Source organism: Pygocentrus nattereri, chromosome 20, assembly GCF_015220715.1.
Source record: "Pygocentrus nattereri isolate fPygNat1 chromosome 20, fPygNat1.pri, whole genome shotgun sequence".
NCBI lineage: Eukaryota > Metazoa > Chordata > Actinopteri > Characiformes > Serrasalmidae > Pygocentrus > Pygocentrus nattereri.
Genome location: NC_051230.1, coordinates 4642715 through 4661153, shown reverse-complemented (window position 1 = coordinate 4661153; position 18439 = coordinate 4642715). Strand labels below are relative to the sequence as shown.

Here is an 18439-nt window from a genome sequence, read left to right as displayed (position 1 = left end):
GTTTGAAGTTTAAGCATTTCCCTGCGGTCAGACAAAAACCTTGTATCTCCATTTTTCGCATTTTTCAATTTTTGGCATAATTTGAAAATATCAGTTGGCCTTTATATTGTCTGTAAATTTCGTGATGAACAGACTAAACAAACTGACCCAGAACGACTTGGAAAAAATTCTGGTTCCATTGACTTACATTAAAAGTAAAGCATGTCTTTTCCTTCTCCTGTAAAGTTGCCATTTTGCAAGGAGATGCAAGGTTTTCCTTCAACAACAGCAATTTGCTGCAAATTACTAGACAGAAGAACCAAAAGGAATTATTATTTTGGGAAAACTGTTGCTGACCAACTGAATGTACCGTTTCGCCACAACGCTGTCATTGTAATGTGGTTGGAGAGTGTAGTGATTAACACCTCTGCCTTCTACGCTGTAGACTGGGGTTCAATCCCCACCTGGGTAAACACCCTACACTATACCAATAAGAGTCCTTGGGCAAGACTCCTAACACCACCCTGGCCTCCCTGTGTAAAATGATCAAATTGTAAGTCGCTCTGGGTAAGAGCGTCAGCCAAATGCTGTAAATGAATAAATGAAATAAATCAACATATCTTTGTGTTAAATAGGCTTATAATTATAATCTTCAAGGAAAAACTGACCACAACATAAGTCAAGACTGGCCTGCACTAAGGCAAACGGTCGGAAGCCAGAAACAAACCGAAACTTATTCAAATCCAGTCTTGCTCCAGGTATTTGCTCTATTTTTTCATATCACTGTATGTCAACAGCAGCAGTAGCAGCTTCAGGCTTTCCCAAAATGCCACAGTTGCTGGGCTTCATCAGATGCGCTGATGAACGTCTGAGCAGAAAAGCAGCGGGTTCACTAGGTGGTGCAATGAAAACAACAAGTTGCACCTGAATGCCAGCAAAACATCAATCAAAGCAATCGTCGTAACAGCCACGGAGCACCGCGGGGGGGAGGCACCCGCTGCCTGCTGCAGCCGAGGAGTCTGTCAACCAACACGGGCTTCTGGGGTCACAGACCTGAAAGGACCTTTACTGCTCAGAACAGTGGAGCTGCTTTGTGCCGGGTGTGTGAAGGTGGCTGTTAGGAAACACTTGAGAAGTTCTAGTTCAGCTGCAGCGAGGTCTGACTGAGCACCACAGCGGGTGGGTATGATTACAGTACACTACGATATTTTTCTTGTTTTCTTGATCTGGTATCATGATAACAAATGAATTAAAGCTGATGAGATGCAGCATTTCTCAAAAAGTGAGACCTCAAACTGGCCCGAATTCACCTCCGCCACAGATCTGGGCCTGATTGGTCCAAGAGTTGTTTACACTCTGCGCGGGAGCAGGTGAGCTGTGCAGCTTCTAATGCTGTGAGAACCAGAACAATAAAACTGTAGAACATCCAGGGTTCAATCAAACCCAGTCACCTGGCTTGGAAAAGGATGAGAAAGAAGAAAAAGGAGGAGGAGGAGGAGCTGAAGGAAGAGGAGAAGGAGGAGCAGAGGAAGTAGAAGGAAGCAGAAGGTGAAGAAGCAGAAGACAGAAGAAGGAGGAGGAGAATACAATGAAGAAGGAGAAAGAGGAGGAGGAGGAGGAGGAGGAGGAGGAGGAGGAGAAGCTGTGCAAGCAGAAGGTGAAGAAGAAAAAAGAGGAGGAGGAGGAGAATGAGAAGGAGAGGAAAGTAGAAGGAGGAAGGTGAAGAAGCAGAAGAAGGAGGATGAGTAGAACAAATATAAGTAGGAGAAGGAGGAGGTGAAGTAGTGTCAGAAGCAAAAGAAGAACAAAGAGCAAGAGGAGGAGGTGAAGAAGAAGTAGAAGTAGTAAGAGGAGCAGAACCTGAAGAAGGAGGAGGTAGAGGAGGAGCAGAAGCTGAACAAGGGAAAGAAGAAGGAGGGGGATAAGGTGAAGAATAAGGAGCAGGAGGAGGAGATGAAGACGCAGAAAAAGGAGGGTGAGTAGGAGGAGGAAGACGACAACAACAACTACAACAACAACAACGAGAAGAACAAAAAAAGGAGTGGTACTAAAAGATGAAAAATTAGAAAAATGAGGAACTAGAAGAACAAAAAAGTAGAAAAATAAGCAGCGAAAAAAGACAAAGCAGAAGAAAAAAAACATGAAAAAGATGTGTTAGAAGAACAAAGAGCACAAAGTACTAGAAGAAAAAAGAAGCAGAAGAAGGTCGAACCACAAAGCTTTCGAGTATGAACTGCAGACCGTAAAGAAGGATGTAAAGTGACCCGAGTCGGCACTGCGTACGAAGTCAACCGGTCTGTGGTGAGTGACGGCTAACCTTACTTGACCTGCGGGGGGCCTCGTACCGCATGTATTAAATTCTCATCAGTTGAAGTCTGGCTCTCAGAAAGTGGCCCCTAATGAGGCAGCTGGACGAGGGGGTCCTGGCATGCACTGACGAGCAGGAACACTATTATTAATGATGGTTATTACTGCACATGCACACTGTCCTCTCCGGGTAGCAAACATCCTGTATGAGCCCTCAGACATGACGCAAATCAGCCTGCACTCATGCCGCCGGGCACATACGTTCTACAAAGGCACAAGGGTACTCACTTCTGACTCTCGATGTCAGAGACGTAGCTGGTCTTGAAGTGTCCAGTAACCAGAAGATCTGGCGTGGTGTGGCCCTGAAACACCAGCCCCTCTCTGGCCATCTTCACCAGGATGATTCGCACCAGCTCCCCCATATACATCCCACTGATCATCTTCTCGAAGCTGCATTAGAACACACACAAGAACGTGAAGAACATTTACCACAGGGCTGAACTATAAGCCGTGCAAAAGTCACGAGACCACCCACGGCCATTCAAAACAGCCACTCAAAACAGTCAACAAGAAGCAAAAACTAACTAAAATAAGCAAAAAAAAACCAGCACAGAGAAGGGACAGAGAAAATGTCCCTCCTAACAACCACCTGGAAGACCTGGTGGACACCAAAACTGCCCCCAAACAGCACTGAAAGCTTTCGTCTCTGAGAGAGAGGAGAACATCAAGCTGCTTCAGATCTGAAACCATCCACAGGTGTTTCTGTCCATCCGTCCACTGTGAGAAGACCACTCAGCACTGTGGGTCTGAAAGGACGTGTAGCTGATCAAGAAGAACCTCACTGAGAAAAGGAGACGGACATCGGTAACACTTTACTGTAGAGTGCTGTTCATAGGGACACATGACACCTCCATAATCTGGCCATTGTGTCCTTGAGTGTCGAGAAAGGCGCTTTTAAATTAAATTTATTATTATTATTATTATTATTATAACTGCCATAACCTTACATAACTGTTTATAAATACCTTATTACAATACGTCACTTGCTATAAAAGGTTAAATTAGCCAGTTTTGATCAAAGTCAGCTAAAGTAGCCTTTATGACAGTTGTGTAGGATTATTTCAGTTGTCATAACAGCCTTATGTAGTGTCATGTAGCTTTAGGAACGGCACGCTACAGTAAAGTGTTACCGACAAATCAAGCAAAGAAGCTGAAAGATGGACTGACCACCCCAGAGTCCATAAACTTATATAAAATATATAAGCTAGAAAAGCTGTAGACAGTCACTGGAGAGGGGTTTAACCCGTTCAGGTTTGGGGGGTAAAGTTTACACACACACACACACACACACACATACACACATACATTATATATATATATATATATATATATATATATATATATATATATATATATATATGTATATATGTATATATATATATATATATACACACTTGTAAACTTTACCCCCCCAAACCTGAACGGGTTAAACCCCTCTCCAGTGACTGTCTACAGCTTTTCTAGCCGTGCCCTGCTTCTTTTGTCCTTTACAGGTCCGATGGGAGAGGTGTGGAAAACCGGACCCCCTTAACACCGCCCCTTCACAGACAATGGGTGGTTCCACACCCTCCCTCATGGGACAGTGTTTAACTTGTGCGTACTGGTTTATTTCCTTCCCCATGGATTCATGCCTAAATGCAGTGAGTTGAGGCCGTGTGATTGGCTGATTCGTTATTTGTGTTAACAGGCAACTGAACCGGCGTAGCTAATAAAGTGGCTGTGAGTGTATGTATTGAATTTCCAGCACCTTGCAAATGACATTAATACATTAACCAGGTGTATTTTACTTATCAATACAGCTGTAATAATGATGATAAATCGCCCAGCACTGGCGCAGTAGCAGCCTATTCAGTAGTTGCAGGTAAAAGTCATTTTGACCTCTAAGAAAGGAAACCATGAGTGTTACCCCCTACTGCTTTCTTTGTGGCAGGAACTGAATGCTGCTCTTTTTAGACATTACTGACAATCATCCAGCCAGGAACTGAGTTCCATTCAATCAATACCTCCCCACAAATGACACGGAGGCCAGGAGCAGGAGAGGAGGGAGCTGCTCGTTCACTGGTGACAACTCAGGCCTAGCAGTGTCGCTAATGCATGTGCTGCTTGTGTCACTCACAGCTGTTTGCCTGGGTTGAGCGAGCCGGCATCAATCTCGCGGTCAAAATCGGTGCGAAGGTCCTCGAGGGAGCCGTCATCTCCGAACGCTCCCCACTCCATGTTCACGCACATGCGGCCCTCGTCCCCCTCCACCAACTCCAGGTTGCGCATCTCCTCCATGTAGCAGGCATTCGTGCCCGTACCTGCAGAAAGGTTCCTCTTTAATGTGTGTTGTGCCATTTCTGACAGAGACCATTAACGATCGCGTCACTATCCTGCCATCCTGGACATCACATCTCCTCCATGACCAACTGGGCAGACAGCAGAGCACCTTCAGCAGCAGATTCATTAAGCTCTGCTGTAGTGAGCAGCACTGCCACTTTGTTTATCCATCTATAAATATTGATTATTACATTGCCACTTTGTTTATACACTCATGCATGTACAACTATTAACATATCACTGTTGTTGGAACAAAACCTCGAATCTCCAAAACGGGAACTTTACAGGAGAAGGGAAAAAACACTTTACTTTTAAGGCAAGTCAATGGAACCAGACATTTTTCTAAGCCATTTTGAGTCATTTCTTTTAGTCCATTCATCATGAAATTTACACTTAATCTAAAGGTTAACTGGTATTTTCAAATTAAGTCAAAAACTGAAAAAATGGAGATACGTGGTTTTCTTCCATTATATGCCACTGTTAACACGTTTACAGTGTTTAGTCACACATCTGGGGATCCGTCCATCTATCTGGGGATCCATCTATCTCTCTCTATATCTCTCTCTCCATCCATTCATCATATTTACGCATACAGACAGAGAGAATGCACAGCAAGAGAAGAGAGGGAGAGAAAAACCAAGAAAAGGCCACAAGAAAGCAAAGGTGACTAACCTACAATGAGGCCAATCTCACAGTGATGGTCGTCGTAACCGCAGGTCATCATAGTGCCCACGGTGTCGTTGATCACAGCAACAATGTCAATGTCAAAGTCCTGGTAGACGAGGATGCAAAGAAAGAAAGAAGCAGTTTGAATGCTACGCATTTCATCTCTAAATCCTGAACCAGAATAAAACTCCACCAAGAAACTGTTCGGGAACCTTTCGGGGAACTCTGGGCTCCTGAAAGGCACATCTTTACATCACTACGATGCTCTTCTCCGAAAGATAAAGCCTTTCAAATGGAGTTTATAGGTTGCTAAAATCAAATAAGAGCTGCAGTTCCACCGAATAAAGCTCAGCTGCACTTCTGAAAGATCTCCCACTCCTATAAAAGGTTCTGAACAAGGTCTACAGGCCAAGGCAACTTCAGGTGGCACTGAGTGATGAAACGTATGTTTGATGACTGCAGACACGGCAACAATGAAAAAACCAGCAGTGCTCATTCAGTACAGCTCTGAATAAGGCATGAAGCTGCCTCTCTTCTTACCCCTCTCTTCTTGATGGCTTTCCTCAGCAGACCCACAACGTCCTTGCCCTCCACTCCGCCCGCCCTAAAGCCCTTCGTCCATGACACCAGGAAACTCTACAGAGATAGAGATGCAACAAATGTGTCAGAATCAGTCGAGCTAAACAACAGATCGATCTGTATTCACCAAAACAACCACACTGAGCCACGTTTACAGAAAAGAGTCAGTTCATTTCTATTATTATTTTTGTTTTGGAGGCAGAACAAACAAAAGGAAGCTCTGATTCTTTTGTACACCTTCTGTGAAGAACCGCAGCAGCACATTCAGTGCTAAAATGGCACTATATGCCAGACTGAGTGACTTGATCTGAGTGAAGCTTCTTTAATTCCTTTGTTTGTATCTTGTTTTTTGGCGTCCTTGAAGTAAACCTTGACGTGAAGAGCTGTTGGGTTTATTTCTTCTGATAGAAGAAGGTCAGGCTAATTTGTATAAGCATTATCTGTTCAGAATCAGATTTGAAGATAATCAGATTCAGTGTTTGCTGGTCACACCGTCACCGTCAAGAGTTTCCAAAACTGAAAACTGAAGTTCCAAAAAATGATTATAACCTACAGAACATCCCACCCAGGGACGTCTATGGCTTCAGTTTATGGGGCAGTCATGGGCTGGAGATGACCAGAAGGTTGCCGGTTCGATCCCCTGATCTGACAGGCACCCAACCCCAACTGCTCCCCAGGCGCCGTGGATAGGGCTGCCCACCGGTCTGGGCAAGCGTGCTCACTGCCCCCTAGTGTGTGTGCAGTCACTACTGTGTATGTGGTGTTTCACTGCACAGATCAGTCAAAAGGCAGAGGTGAAATATCCCCATTGTGGGACTAATAAGAGTCACTTAACTAACTAACTCCCAACAACCACCTGGAAGACCCCAAAACTGCCCCCATCAGATAAGCAGCATTTAAAGCTCTCATCTCAGAGAGAGGAGGAAATCAAGCTGCTTCAGATCTGAGAACATCCACAGGTGTTTCTGTCCGTCCTTCCACTGTGAGAAGACCACTCAGCGCTGTGGGTCTGAAAGGACGTGTAGCTGATCAAGAAGAACCTCACTGAGAAAAGGAGGCGGACACATCAAACAAAGAAGCTGGACAATGGACTGACCGCCCCAGAGTCCAGAACTCAGCACCACTGAACTTGTTTCTCAAAGAACCCTTTGCATGATTAAATGGTTCTTTACATGGTGAAGTGGTTCTTCAGATCGATGGAGAATGGGTGGTATATAGCACGAAAAAGGGTTCTGCTATTGTTACTAGTACAAGCCTGTTGTAATAGAAGAACCCTTTTTCGTAAAGGTTCTATACAGAACCATATAAAACACCTATCAAGCTGAAGAACCTTTCCATGATGCTGAGAATCCTTTAGACTTGCAAAGACTTGAGTTTTTGCTTGCTCTTGCTCTCTCTCTCTCTCTCTCTCTCTCTCTTTCTGCATCTCTCTCTCTTCCTCTCTTTCTGTATCTCTGTATCTCTCTCGCTCTCACTTCCTCTCTTTCTCTCTCTCACTTCCTCTCTTTCTGTATCTCTCTTCCTCTCTTTCTGTATCTCTCTTCCTCTCTTTCTGTATCTCTCTTCCTCTCTTTCTGTATCTTCACTCCTCATTCTTCCTCTCTGTGTTTGTTTGTTTTATTTTGATGTATTTTCTAGTTTTCTGTTTATTTTCTTTTGCTTTAATTGTTATTCATTGTTAAACAGTATTAACGCTGAAGGGTTTCAGAAGCCACCTCCATTTCTGTTCTCGTGATTTGAACAATTACACCCAATGGCCTTACAGCACCACCTAAAGACGATGTCCTGGGGCAGAACAGGTATTTAAAAAATATATAAAAGCTGAGTGTCTGAGCTGCTGTGCAGACTTGGGTGAGAGAGACAGGTTTACTGAGCTCCCGCTTTCTAATAAAACCATCAGGGTTCCTGCAAACCCTGGTCTCCTGAATCTCTTCCACGGCAAGATCAAAGACTTACAACATGTCTCTGTCTCTCTTCCTCTCTTTCTGTCCCTCTCTTCCTCTCTTTCTGTCCCTCTCTTCCTCTCTGTCTCTCTTCCTCTCTTTCTGTCCCTCTCTTCCTCTTTCTGTCCCTCTTCCTCTCTTTCTGTCCCTCTCTTCCTCTCTGTCTCTCTTCCTCTCTTTCTGTCCCTCTCTTCCTCTCTGTCTCTCTTCCTCTCTTTCTGTCCCTCTCTTCCTCTCTTTCTGTCCCTCTCTTCCTCTCTTTCTGTCCCTCTCTTCCTCTCTTTCTGTCCCTCTCTTCCTCTCTGTCTCTCTTCCTCTCTTTCTGTCCCTCTCTTCCTCTCTGTCTCTCTTCCTCTCTTTCTGTCCCTCTCTTCCTCTCTTTCTGTCCCTCTCTTCCTCTCTTTCTGTCCCTCTCTTTCTGTCCCTCTCTGTCCCTCTTGCTCTCTTTCTGTCCCTCTCTGTCTCTCTTGCTCTCTTTCTGTCCCTCTCTGTCTCTCTTCCTCTCTTTCTGTCTCTCTGTCCCTCTCTTCCTCTCTGTCTCTCTTCCTCTCTTTCTGTATCTCTTCCCCTCTCTGTCCCCCCCTCTCTCTCTGTTCCTCTCCCATATAGCCCATTAAAAGCATCTGTTGGTTCCTGCTGGTTTTCAGTAGCTGCTAATGATTTTCTGCATTTTCCTGATGAGCTGAAATCGCAGTGTAAAGTATTTTGATAGTTTGATCAGGTGTTCTGGGACTGATTCCAGGTAGATGTGATCGTTTCCTAATGGCCTCCATCAGCAACCATCAAGCCAATTCCTGTTGGGAAGCAAAACCATCAGGTTTTATTCCTAACAGTCCTGCAAACACAGTTACGTTGCCACAGCGTACCGTTGAAATGTTATTCCTCAGAATTATGACAACGGTGTCTGACAACTTTCTAGGAGGTTGTGACGACGTTGACAGCCTCCTAGAATCCATAATAAGTTCTATTTTAATCAATATCACAGGTTTTGATAACCGGCTCTGATCGTCTTCAGCCTGGCTTTCATGAGTTTCAGTAGCCGTTTAGGTTTTCACGTCTGAACGTCGTGGCAGGTTTCATTTGAAAGTTTCTATATTTAATTACCTTTTTATCGATATGGCAACATCAATAAACATTCAGCGTAGGTCTTGTTGCCCAGCAGTACCTGGTTCACTGTTTTTCCTCACAAATCTGACAGAAACACTGTTGTGGCTGAGCAGCGCTGACGTCATCAATAGGCCGGCGGTGCAGGTCAGGCTAAGAGTGCACGGCTGCAGCCAGACCATGCTCTCTCTTTCTGTATCTATTCCTTTCTTGGTCTCTCTCTCAGCCTTGGTTTTCATCTCTAACTGTGTAGCTGTTTAACTGTGAAATGCAATAATAATGTCTGGTTCTGTATGAACTGATCAGCATGATTACCAGTGAAATATAGTACAGTAAAATCAAAGCTGGGTAAGTTGCTGATGCTGCTGCTGATTTTAATGGTGGAAATGTTCTGACATCAGTAAAAATATACAATTTGAATGCTGTGTTTACTGTCTGTACCTATTAATGTAAGCGATTCCAGGGAGCTGATGGGCAGCAGGTCTCACTAAAATTACATTATTATTCAACAAAGGATGAAAAAACTACACATAGAGGAGTGCAGGTCAGTATGTCTGTGGATTAGATCTTGGGGATCTGCCCTGAATGAGTACATCTACTTTGGTGGCTTTTGGGAAAAAGACAGATTGAGGCTTTGCTGAGTTGAATGGGACTATGGGAGGAACAAGGGATGAAAATATGACAAATAGAGGAGTGCGGGTCAGTGTGGCTGCGATATAGAGCTTGGGGACCTAAAGCAATGCGCAACCATAATTGAGAATTTTTACTTTTTTCACTTAAATGAACTTAATTAAACAGTAACCACCTCTGCTCAGTCTTTAGGGACTCTAAAATACTTTGCTTGAAACAGATAAACTAGGACGTGTTATATAATCACCCAACCATGAAACGCATGCAGTGTAATGTAAACCTGGTTTCTGACTCAGCTCACAGAAATGTGTGTAACTGTGCTCCAGCAGAGTGGACTGTGATCAGTCTCAGCTCTCAGAGCTTTAGCTTTAGTGTTTCTCTGTATGGATTATTTCCAGTGATGTAGCCGAGGAGCTCAGAAATATGTCCAGGTTGTGACAGCGGAAATATGAAAAAGTAACTAAGTAACGAGTAGTTAAGTAGTTTTTTTTAACAAACTTTCAAGAATATTTACTCTTGAGTAATTTAATTTACTAATACTTTTACTTGCACTTGAGTAAACTATCACTACAGTAAAAGTACTTGTACTTGAGTAAATTATCACTACAGTAAAAGCCCTTGTACTTGAGTAAACTATCACTACAGTAAAAGTACTTGTACTTGAGTAAATTATCACTACAGTAAAAGTACTTGTACTTGAGTAAACTATCACTACAGTTAAAGTACTTGTACTTGAGTAAACTATCATTACAGTAAAAGTACTTGCACTTGAGTAAACTATCACTACAGTAAAATTACTTGTACTTGAGTAAACTATCATTACAGTAAAATTACTTGTACTTGAGTAAACTATCACTACAGTAAAAGCCCTTGCACTTGAGTAAACTATCACTACAGTTAAAGTACTTGCACTTGAGTAAACTATCACTACAGTTAAAGTACTTGTACTTGAGTAAACTATCATTACAGTAAAAGTACTTGTGTAAACTATCACTACAGTAAAAGCCCTTGCACTTGAGTAAACTATCACTACAGTTAAAGTACTTGCACTTGAGTAAACTATCACTACAGTTAAAGTACCTGTACTTGAGTAAACTATCATTACAGTAAAATTACTTGTACTTGAGTAAACTATCATTACAGTAAAATTACTTGTACTTGAGTAAACTATCACTACAGTAAAAGCCCTTGCACTTGAGTAAACTATCACTACAGTAAAAGCCCTTGCACTTGAGTAAACTATCACTACAGTAAAAGCCCTTGCACTTGAGTAAACTATCACTACAGTTAAAGTACTTGTACTTGAGTAAACTATCATTACAGTAAAATTACTTGTACTTGAGTAAACTATCACTACAGTAAAAGCCCTTGCACTTGAGTAAACTATCACTACAGTAAAAGCCCTTGCACTTGAGTAAACTATCACTACAGTAAAAGTACTTGTACTTGAGTAAACTATCATTACAGTAAAATTACTTGTACTTGAGTAAACTATCATCACAGTAAAATTACTTGTACTTGAGTAAATTATCACTACAGTAAAATTACTTGCACTTGAGTAAACTATCACTACAGTAAAAGTACTTGTACTTGAGTAAACTATCACTACAGTAAAAGTACTTGTACTTGAGTAAACTATCATTACAGTAAAAGTACTTGTGTAAACTATCACTACAGTAAAAGCCCTTGCACTTGAGTAAACTATCACTACAGTTAAAGTACTTGCACTTGAGTAAACTATCATTACAGTAAAATTACTTGTACTTGAGTAAACTATCACTACAGTAAAAGCCCTTGCACTTGAGTAAACTATCACTACAGTTAAAGTACTTGCACTTGAGTAAACTATCATTACAGTAAAATTACTTGTACTTGAGTAAACTATCATCACAGTAAAATTACTTGTACTTGAGTAAATTATCACTACAGTAAAATTACTTGCACTTGAGTAAACTATCACTACAGTAAAAGTACTTGTACTTGAGTAAACTATCACTACAGTAAAAGTACTTGTACTTGAGTAAACTATCATTACAGTAAAAGTACTTGTGTAAACTATCACTACAGTAAAAGCCCTTGCACTTGAGTAAACTATCACTACAGTAAAAGTACTTGTACTTGAGTAAACTATCATTACAGTAAAAGTACTTGTGTAAACTATCATTACAGTAAAATTACTTGTACTTGAGTAAACTATCATTACAGTAAAATTACTTGTACTTGTGTAAACTATCACTACAGTAAAAGCCCTTGCACTTGAGTAAACTATCACTACAGTTAAAGTACTTGCACTTGAGTAAACTATCATTACAGTAAAATTACTTGTACTTGAGTAAACTATCACTACAGTAAAAGCCCTTGCACTTGAGTAAACTATCACTACAGTTAAAGTACTTGTACTTGAGTAAACTATCATTACAGTAAAATTACTTGTACTTGAGTAAACTATCATTACAGTAAAATTACTTGTACTTGAGTAAACTATCACTACAGTAAAAGCCCTTGCACTTGAGTAAACTATCACTACAGTAAAAGCCCTTGCACTTGAGTAAACTATCACTACAGTAAAAGTACTTGTACTTGAGTAAACTATCATTACAGTAAAATTACTTGTACTTGAGTAAACTATCACTACAGTAAAAGCCCTTGCACTTGAGTAAACTATCACTACAGTAAAAGTACTTGTACTTGAGTAAACTATCACTACAGTAAAAGTACTTGTACTTGAGTAAACTATCACTACAGTAAAAGTACTTGTACTTGAGTAAACTATCATTACAGTAAAATTACTTGTACTTGAGTAAATTATCACTACAGTAAAATTACTTGCACTTGAGTAAACTATCACTACAGTAAAAGTACTTGTACTTGAGTAAACTATCACTACAGTAAAAGCCCTTGCACTTGAGTAAACTATCACTACAGTTAAAGTACTTGCACTTGAGTAAACTATCACTACGGTTAAAGTACTTGTACTTGAGTAAACTATCATTACAGTAAAAGTACTTGTGTAAACTATCACTACAGTAAAAGCCCTTGCACTTGAGTAAACTATCACTACAGTTAAAGTACTTGCACTTGAGTAAACTATCACTACAGTTAAAGTACCTGTACTTGAGTAAACTATCATTACAGTAAAATTACTTGTACTTGAGTAAACTATCACTACAGTAAAAGCCCTTGCACTTGAGTAAACTATCACTACAGTTAAAGTACTTGTACTTGAGTAAACTATCATTACAGTAAAATTACTTGTACTTGAGTAAACTATCATTACAGTAAAATTACTTGTACTTGAGTAAACTATCACTACAGTAAAAGCCCTTGCACTTGAGTAAACTATCACTACAGTAAAAGTACTTGTACTTGAGTAAACTATCATTACAGTAAAATTACTTGTACTTGAGTAAACTATCATCACAGTAAAATTACTTGTACTTGAGTAAATTATCACTACAGTAAAATTACTTGCACTTGAGTAAACTATCACTACAGTAAAAGTACTTGTACTTGAGTAAACTATCACTACAGTAAAAGTACTTGTACTTGAGTAAACTATCATTACAGTAAAAGTACTTGTGTAAACTATCACTACAGTAAAAGCCCTTGCACTTGAGTAAACTATCACTACAGTTAAAGTACTTGTACTTGAGTAAACTATCATTACAGTAAAATTACTTGTACTTGAGTAAACTATCACTACAGTAAAAGTACTTGCACTTGAGTAAACTATCATTACAGTAAAATTACTTGTACTTGAGTAAACTATCATTACAGTAAAATTACTTGTACTTGAGTAAACTATCACTACAGTAAAAGTACTTGCACTTGAGTAAACTATCACTACAGTAAAAGTACTTGCACTTGAGTAAACTATCATCACAGTAAAATTACTTGCACTTGAGTAAATTATCACTACAGTAAAATTACTTGCACTTGAGTAAACTATCACTACAGTAAAAGTACTTGTACTTGAGTAAACTATCACTACAGTAAAAGCCCTTGCACTTGAGTAAACTATCACTACAGTTAAAGTACTTGCACTTGAGTAAACTATCACTACGGTTAAAGTACTTGTACTTGAGTAAACTATCATTACAGTAAAAGTACTTGTGTAAACTATCACTACAGTAAAAGCCCTTGCACTTGAGTAAACTATCACTACAGTTAAAGTACTTGCACTTGAGTAAACTATCACTACAGTTAAAGTACTTGTACTTGAGTAAACTATCATTACAGTAAAATTACTTGTACTTGAGTAAACTATCACTACAGTAAAAGCCCTTGCACTTGAGTAAACTATCACTACAGTTAAAGTACTTGTACTTGAGTAAACTATCATTACAGTAAAATTACTTGTACTTGAGTAAACTATCATTACAGTAAAATTACTTGTACTTGAGTAAACTATCACTACAGTAAAAGCCCTTGCACTTGAGTAAACTATCACTACAGTAAAAGTACTTGTACTTGAGTAAACTATCATTACAGTAAAATTACTTGTACTTGAGTAAACTATCATCACAGTAAAATTACTTGTACTTGAGTAAATTATCACTACAGTAAAATTACTTGCACTTGAGTAAACTATCACTACAGTAAAAGTACTTGTACTTGAGTAAACTATCACTACAGTAAAAGTACTTGTACTTGAGTAAACTATCATTACAGTAAAAGTACTTGTGTAAACTATCACTACAGTAAAAGCCCTTGCACTTGAGTAAACTATCACTACAGTTAAAGTACTTGTACTTGAGTAAACTATCATTACAGTAAAATTACTTGTACTTGAGTAAACTATCACTACAGTAAAAGTACTTGCACTTGAGTAAACTATCATTACAGTAAAATTACTTGTACTTGAGTAAACTATCATTACAGTAAAATTACTTGTACTTGAGTAAACTATCACTACAGTAAAAGTACTTGCACTTGAGTAAACTATCACTACAGTAAAAGTACTTGTACTTCAGTAAACTATCACTACAGTAAAATTACTTGTACTTGAGTAAACTATCATTACAGTAAAATTACTTGTACTTGAGTAAACTATCACTACAGTAAAAGCCCTTGCACTTGAGTAAACTATCACTACAGTTAAAGTACTTGTACTTGAGTAAACTATCATTACAGTAAAATTACTTGTACTTGAGTAAACTATCACTACAGTAAAAGTACTTGCACTTGAGTAAACTATCACTACAGTAAAAGTACTTGTACTTGAGTAAACTATCACTACAGTAAAAGCCCTTGCACTTGAGTAAACTATCATTACAGTAAAAGTACTTGTACTTGAGTAAACTATCATTACAGTAAAATTACTTGCACTTGAGTAAACTATCATTACAGTAAAAGTACTTGTACTTGAGTAAACTATCACTACAGTAAAATTACTTGCACTTGAGTAAACTATCATTACAGTAAAATTACTTGCACTTGAGTAAACTATCATTACAGTAAAAGTACTTGTACTTGAGTAAACTATCACTACAGTAAAAGCCCTTGCACTTGAGTAAACTATCACTACAGTAAAAGTACTTGCACTTGAGTAAACTATCATTACAGTAAAATTACTTGTACTTGAGTAAACTATCACAGTAAAATTACTTGTACTTGAGTAAATTATCACTACAGTAAAAGTACTTGTACTTGAGTAAACTATCATTACAGTAAAAGTACTTGTGTAAACTATCACTACAGTAAAAGCCCTTGCACTTGAGTAAACTATCACTACAGTAAAAGCCCTTGCACTTGAGTAAACTATCACTACAGTTAAAGTACTTGTACTTGAGTAAACTATCATTACAGTAAAATTACTTGTACTTGAGTAAACTATCACTACAGTAAAAGTACTTGCACTTGAGTAAACTATCACTACAGTAAAAGTACTTGCACTTGAGTAAACTATCATTACAGTAAAATTACTTGTACTTGAGTAAACTATCATTACAGTAAAATTACTTGTACTTGAGTAAACTATCACTACAGTAAAAGTACTTGCACTTGAGTAAACTATCACTACAGTAAAAGTACTTGTACTTCAGTAAACTATCACTACAGTAAAATTACTTGTACTTGAGTAAACTATCATTACAGTAAAATTACTTGTACTTGAGTAAACTATCACTACAGTAAAAGCCCTTGCACTTGAGTAAACTATCACTACAGTTAAAGTACTTGTACTTGAGTAAACTATCATTACAGTAAAATTACTTGTACTTGAGTAAACTATCACTACAGTAAAAGTACTTGCACTTGAGTAAACTATCACTACAGTATAATTACTTGCACTTGAGTAAACTATCACTACAGTAAAAGTACTTGTACTTGAGTAAACTATCACTACAGTAAAAGCCCTTGCACTTGAGTAAACTATCATTACAGTAAAAGTACTTGTACTTGATTAAACTATCATTACAGTAAAATTACTTGCACTTGAGTAAACTATCATTACAGTAAAAGTACTTGTACTTGAGTAAACTATCACTACAGTAAAATTACTTGCACTTGAGTAAACTATCATTACAGTAAAATTACTTGCACTTGAGTAAACTATCATTACAGTAAAAGTACTTGTACTTGAGTAAACTATCACTACAGTAAAAGCCCTTGCACTTGAGTAAACTATCACTACAGTTAAAGTACTTGTACTTGAGTAAACTATCATTACAGTAAAATTACTTGTACTTGAGTAAACTATCACTACAGTAAAAGCCCTTGCACTTGAGTAAACTATCACTACAGTTAAAGTACTTGTACTTGAGTAAACTATCATTACAGTAAAATTACTTGTACTTGAGTAAATTATCACTACAGTAAAATTACTTGCACTTGAGTAAACTATCACTACAGTAAAAGTACTTGTACTTGAGTAAACTATCACTACAGTAAAAGTACTTGTACTTGAGTAAACTATCATTACAGTAAAAGTACTTGTGTAAACTATCACTACAGTAAAAGCCCTTGCACTTGAGTAAACTATCACTACAGTAAAAGCCCTTGCACTTGAGTAAACTATCACTACAGTTAAAGTACTTGTACTTGAGTAAACTATCATTACAGTAAAATTACTTGTACTTGAGTAAACTATCACTACAGTAAAAGTACTTGCACTTGAGTAAACTATCACTACAGTAAAAGTACTTGCACTTGAGTAAACTATCATTACAGTAAAATTACTTGTACTTGAGTAAACTATCATTACAGTAAAATTACTTGTACTTGAGTAAACTATCACTACAGTAAAAGTACTTGCACTTGAGTAAACTATCACTACAGTAAAAGTACTTGTACTTCAGTAAACTATCACTACAGTAAAATTACTTGTACTTGAGTAAACTATCATTACAGTAAAATTACTTGTACTTGAGTAAACTATCACTACAGTAAAAGCCCTTGCACTTGAGTAAACTATCACTACAGTTAAAGTACTTGTACTTGAGTAAACTATCATTACAGTAAAATTACTTGTACTTGAGTAAACTATCACTACAGTAAAAGTACTTGCACTTGAGTAAACTATCACTACAGTATAATTACTTGCACTTGAGTAAACTATCACTACAGTAAAAGTACTTGTACTTGAGTAAACTATCACTACAGTAAAAGCCCTTGCACTTGAGTAAACTATCATTACAGTAAAAGTACTTGTACTTGATTAAACTATCATTACAGTAAAATTACTTGCACTTGAGTAAACTATCATTACAGTAAAAGTACTTGTACTTGAGTAAACTATCACTACAGTAAAATTACTTGCACTTGAGTAAACTATCATTACAGTAAAATTACTTGCACTTGAGTAAACTATCATTACAGTAAAAGTACTTGTACTTGAGTAAACTATCACTACAGTAAAAGCCCTTGCACTTGAGTAAACTATCACTACAGTTAAAGTACTTGTACTTGAGTAAACTATCATTACAGTAAAATTACTTGTACTTGAGTAAACTATCACTACAGTAAAAGCCCTTGCACTTGAGTAAACTATCACTACAGTTAAAGTACTTGTACTTGAGTAAACTATCATTACAGTAAAATTACTTGTACTTGAGTAAACTATCACTACAGTAAAAGTACTTGCACTTGAGTAAACTATCACTACAGTAAAAGTACTTGCACTTGAGTAAACTATCACTACAGTAAAAGTACTTGCACTTGAGTAAACTATCACTACAGTAAAAGTACTTGTACTTGAGTAAACTATCACTACAGTAAAAGTACTTGAGTAAATTATCACTACAGTAGAAGTACTTGAGTAAATTATCACTACAGTAAAAGTACTTGAGTAAATTATCACTACAGTAGAAGTACTTGCACTTGAGTAAAATGTATGGCTCTGTAATGCAACATATTACCCTTAGCCAGCATTATATCACATATGGAACGGTGTTCCACTGATCAGAGGGTTAATTTTGAGAAGTTTGAGAAGTTTTTCTCATCCTTTATTATGAATGTGCTTTGTGTTGCTTTCTCTCCTCACCTCGTCCAGTTTGGTCTGCCGACAAGGGAAAGAAAAAGTGAAGCCCAGAGGCAGCTTCTTTTCTTTGATGCCCATTTTCTCCATGAAATTGGCCAGACACTCAGTGATGTGGTCGAAGAGCTGGTCAACAGGGAGAAGAGAGTTAGTTAAAAAGGTCAGCTGTTTCAGAGCCTCTGACACGTCTCTGCAAACTGCTAGTCTGACTTCGTTTTTGTACTATGCTAAATTTGTAATCTGGGGGGTGGAGGGGGGCATAACCTTGAACCATATAACATCCTGCAAACGTGTAACTCAATTAATAATAAAACAAAAACTGGGTTTCAAAACAAAAATGATCTGTAATCTACATCTAAAGCGTTTTGCCACCTTG

At 38.3% G+C, this 18439-nt stretch overlaps 1 protein-coding gene across 1 annotated transcript in view; it reads right to left on the bottom strand.

The window, feature by feature from the left end:
- The window catches only part of hk2 (hexokinase 2), a 75191-nt gene that overhangs the window by 35534 nt on the left and 21218 nt on the right, over positions 1–18439 (bottom strand). Inside the window, exons 4-8 of the mRNA XM_017682889.2 lie at positions 18070–18189; positions 5872–5967; positions 5338–5437; positions 4463–4646; positions 2575–2736 (exon numbers count right to left, since the gene is read on the bottom strand). Coding sequence (XP_017538378.2) covers positions 2575–2736; positions 4463–4646; positions 5338–5437; positions 5872–5967; positions 18070–18189 — 662 coding nt within the window. The remainder of the gene's footprint in view (positions 1–2574; positions 2737–4462; positions 4647–5337; positions 5438–5871; positions 5968–18069; positions 18190–18439) is intronic.